The following is a 4,116-nucleotide window of genomic DNA, read 5'->3' as shown; positions in this document are numbered from 1 at the left end:
GTTTAGTATTTATCAATTTATAATCATGATTTTATCCAGAAATTTATCATTGTTTTTGTTCTCAAAAACAAATTTCAACCTAAAGCCCAATGTCCATGGCAAACATAAAACAGGAGAATAAACAATAAATATTAAATGAATTCGCAATAAGAAAACAAAATTTAATGGAAATTCTGTTCTGATTCATTACACAGTTATTTTGTATAGAATTTTTCCAAACATGACAATTAATTGCAATTGCCGAAATATTTTTTGTGCAATCGCCAAGACAACGAAAATCAATTAATATAATTTTTCTTCAACGAAACTTAATAGTTTAAAAAAATTGATTTGTTTTGACAATGTCCGTTTAAGATTAATTCAGGAAGTAACATGCAAATTATAATAATTTTTACAGCATTAGTTTTTATACTATTTTCTCAAAGCAAACCTACTCTATTGTTATTTCAGTGTCACTTCCAAACATTGTTTAATTATCTAAAAATAATTTAGAAATATTAAACAAACTTATAAAAAATGGTTAATTAAACATTAATTAAAATGAAGAAAAAATATTAAAATTTAATTAGGAACAAAATTTCATTAAGAAAAACTCTGTCGAAAGAATAAAAATTATGTCTTAGGGTTAGTCCAAAATTTTTATAATGGAAGTATTAATTGCTATGTTGTCAGAGTTTTTCAACAATGTGAAAGAAATGTTATATTTACCAAGATAATCATATTATGAATTATTTAAAAATGTCTACGTGAACTTATATGTTTCTGAATTTGTACTCATATGTGGGTGTATAAAAATATATTTATATGACAATTTCTTTTTAGATACTGAGCAGTTCGGCCTGTTCTACCAACTGGGTTCTAGAACAAGAGCTCGAGATATCTTATCTCGAATAGAACGAGGCGACCAAGACATTTTGCAATCGTTAAGAACACATGGAGGCCCATTGGAAGTGGCCTCAGCTCTAAAGACATTTTTGGTGGGTCTGAGAGCACCCTTGATGCCTGCCAGGGTACAAGAATTAATAGTCGGTGAGTGAATTTTGCAGACAATGTGATATCCCAACAACGATGCACATTATTTTTTACTTGTAAATAGAAAATATTATATACACAAAATAAAATATCATGCTCTAGAGGACAAATGATGCTACGTTGGCAAATTTCTACATATTTCAATATTCTGATATTTGAGAAGCCATTTTCATTCAAATAATTATTGCAACATTAACTTCTTATTGCAATAATAATCTATTTTAGAGCAATATAAATTATTAAGTTTTTTAGTATATTTATTAATTTTATTATTAATAGTTTATTTTACATTTTATTTTTATTAATTGATTTCCATAGGTTAAGTTATAGTAATGGGCCAAAAATCAAAAATTAACATTTTCTGATCTTCACGTTTCAGAGATTTCTGAACATTTTGAAAAATAAGTGGATGTGTGTATGTATTTGTGTGTATGTGGAGACAATTTCTCGTCGACGATTTCGTGCGTACAAATTAACCGATTTGAATGATTCAAAAAACATTTGATTCCTATTGATGAGGAGACGTGATTATTAGTTTTTGGCGACAACAGGTCCAGCGGAGATATGGAGCAAAAAGTGCTTTAAATTTAAGAGAACGATTTGATTGATCCAAAAAACATTCGATTCGTAATGATGGGGATGAGGAGAGTGGTGATATAGAGCTAAATGTGTAAAAACTGGCAGTTTTTGAGAGAACTAAGCATGCGATTTGAATTATTTAAAAAACTTTCTACTTGTAACGGGTAATCGTCGAAACGATTTTAACTTCTAAAAATATCGAAAAATATCGATATTTTTTTAATATCGAAAAATAATTCGTATTTCACTTCTAATTCTAGCTAAAGTTCTAAGCATCATTTATATATTTCAAATAAATTATTTTAACTTTGCAATTCAATAATATAATACTATTGAAATATATGAGACCATGCTCTTTATTTTAAATTCGATTGATTAAGTTTTGTTTATTTACTTCTCAGAAAATAAGAATAATGAACGTTAAATTATTTATGATAATCTATTTGAAAACATTTAATATTTCTCGAATATTTCATTAAGGTACGGGAAATTCAAGCAATTTGCCTTAAAGCACGATGCCATATACCACTAGTTAGATTCATAATTCGATTATATCTTTGATCTAGTAACATAGAACTCATTGAATTTAAATTTAAATTTTAAATAAATTTTAAAATAACTCTTTGTTCTTCACAGTGTGTCTTGTAATAAATAAATCTATACATTTAATTCATTACTTTTACTTATCATGTGATGTTACTACTGTGAAGCATTTGAAATTTGAGATAAATCTTTATACTAAAGTCACTTTAAAATTATATAATCAAAATTGAAACTCACATGTGTAGTATACGCAAAACTAAACAGCTATCAAAATATCATCCGTTAAAATGAACCGTTACTTGAAAGTTTTATCTCTGAAAAAGTTGCTGGACAACTTGACGGTATTATTGACAACTGATAAATCATGTGTATTTACGCTTAGTTATTTTATGTTTCACTAATATATACAAAAGAGTTGACATTGTTTTTAAAATATAAAGCATCAATGCCGTTAACAGAATTGGGCTTTAGGGTTTGTTAACCTTTTGATAATAATCAAAGCAAATGAATTGACATAAATAGATTCTTACATGTTTTATGATTTAACGTTGGTATATATTAACCAGCAGACTGTGACGCTCAGAATATTCCTAAAATTATATATGAGTCTTCCGAATCGAGCTCATAATGAGTAGATTTGTCAATCATAGAGCAGTATTTCTTGGTAATTTTGGATAAGAAGATGAATTTGTCGTACAGAATTGAAAAATGTCAGTATAACATGTCACTTATTTGTTAACGTTAGCATATATTACATTCATTTTAAACTAAAAATGGATTAAATGCAATGAAATATTATACGTGTAATTAAAAGAAAGTAGGAATAGTTTTTGATGGTAAGCTAAAACTGTTTCAAAATTAAGCAGTAGAAAATGTTATCTATCGTTACAAGAAATATTGGGGTTAGGGAAATTGGTTAGGATTAAACTTAAAAAGTATGCTTTTTTAATAGAAATAAAACCAAACATTTACTTCTTATGCCAAATTTCGATCATTTTCATTGAATTGATCCATTATTTCAGTTATGGCAGAAAAACTCCTTTTTACAAACACCATCGAAAGGTTTTTTTGGTCTTCCTGTGAATCATGGCTGTCAACATTTTTGTTTTTTTCTTATTCAGCTAATTTCTTGAGCTCATTATCAGAAAGACTGCGCTGCTTCTTGAATTATTTCATCAACATCTTCCACCCACACTACTCCACCTTTACCCTTCAAAATCTGGATTGAAATAAAAAGCGCTAAACCGAAACAGCGCTAGACGAAACAGCATTTACGGGGGGTTTTCTGTTTTTTTTTTTTTTCAAAAATTTTAATTAAAATCGGAAATGGTCATTGTTTTATATGCATTACGAATATAGTCATCTAAACACAAATTTTGGCCTCTTGAGCCTAGTTGTCTAAGTTGGATGATAAGTAAATGCCAAAAACAGCATCCAAGCTAAATGAAATTGGAATAGGTAGAGCGGAGCTTAAAAGTCCGCTAATAAAAGTTTCACCGATATCTCAAAAAAAGTGAATTTAAGAATATTTAAAAACAAGTTTGAAATATTGTTTTTTTGAGCTAAACAAAATTCCCCCATGATGCTAATATTTAAACATACGCAATTGATCTGAAAAAAATTGATATACAAAATTATTTTCTCATGAAAGTGTAAGTGTATCATCAACTTTGTTTTTATTTGCTGTATTGGAATTGGCCATGTATAATTAACGTATAAATAAATCGAATTCTTTCGATTGTAATTATCATTCTGTCCAATGTTAGCCAACACTGTCTACTGATCCATGATTAGTAAAAGATATAAATATAAGTGTTAATTTTGTTCAATATTTTGCTAGCCGAAATGCAGGCGTCTCCAACGCGTACGGTGGCCTTAGACGCTCTAGGACTGCTCAGCCAAGAGACTCCGTCCAGCAGGCAGAGGACGTTCTTTTGTCTCTTCTTGGGCTTTTGCAAAAAA

At 28.7% G+C, this 4,116-nt stretch overlaps 1 protein-coding gene across 1 annotated transcript in view; it reads left to right on the top strand.

Annotated features, from left to right (window-relative positions):
• Nucleotides 1–3,999: 3,999 nt before the first annotated feature.
• LOC113385839 overlaps nt 4,000–4,116 on the top strand; it is a 13,523-nt gene continuing 13,406 nt past the window's right edge. The window contains exon 1 of the mRNA XM_026623669.1: nt 4,000–4,073. Within this exon, the coding sequence (XP_026479454.1) occupies nt 4,000–4,073 (74 nt within the window). The remainder of the gene's footprint in view (nt 4,074–4,116) is intronic.

Source organism: Ctenocephalides felis, unplaced genomic scaffold, assembly GCF_003426905.1.
Source record: "Ctenocephalides felis isolate EL2017-DRISC unplaced genomic scaffold, ASM342690v1 CF-g0.4_SCAFFOLD_03571, whole genome shotgun sequence".
NCBI lineage: Eukaryota > Metazoa > Arthropoda > Insecta > Siphonaptera > Pulicidae > Ctenocephalides > Ctenocephalides felis.
This window is presented reverse-complemented; position numbering and strand designations above follow the sequence as displayed.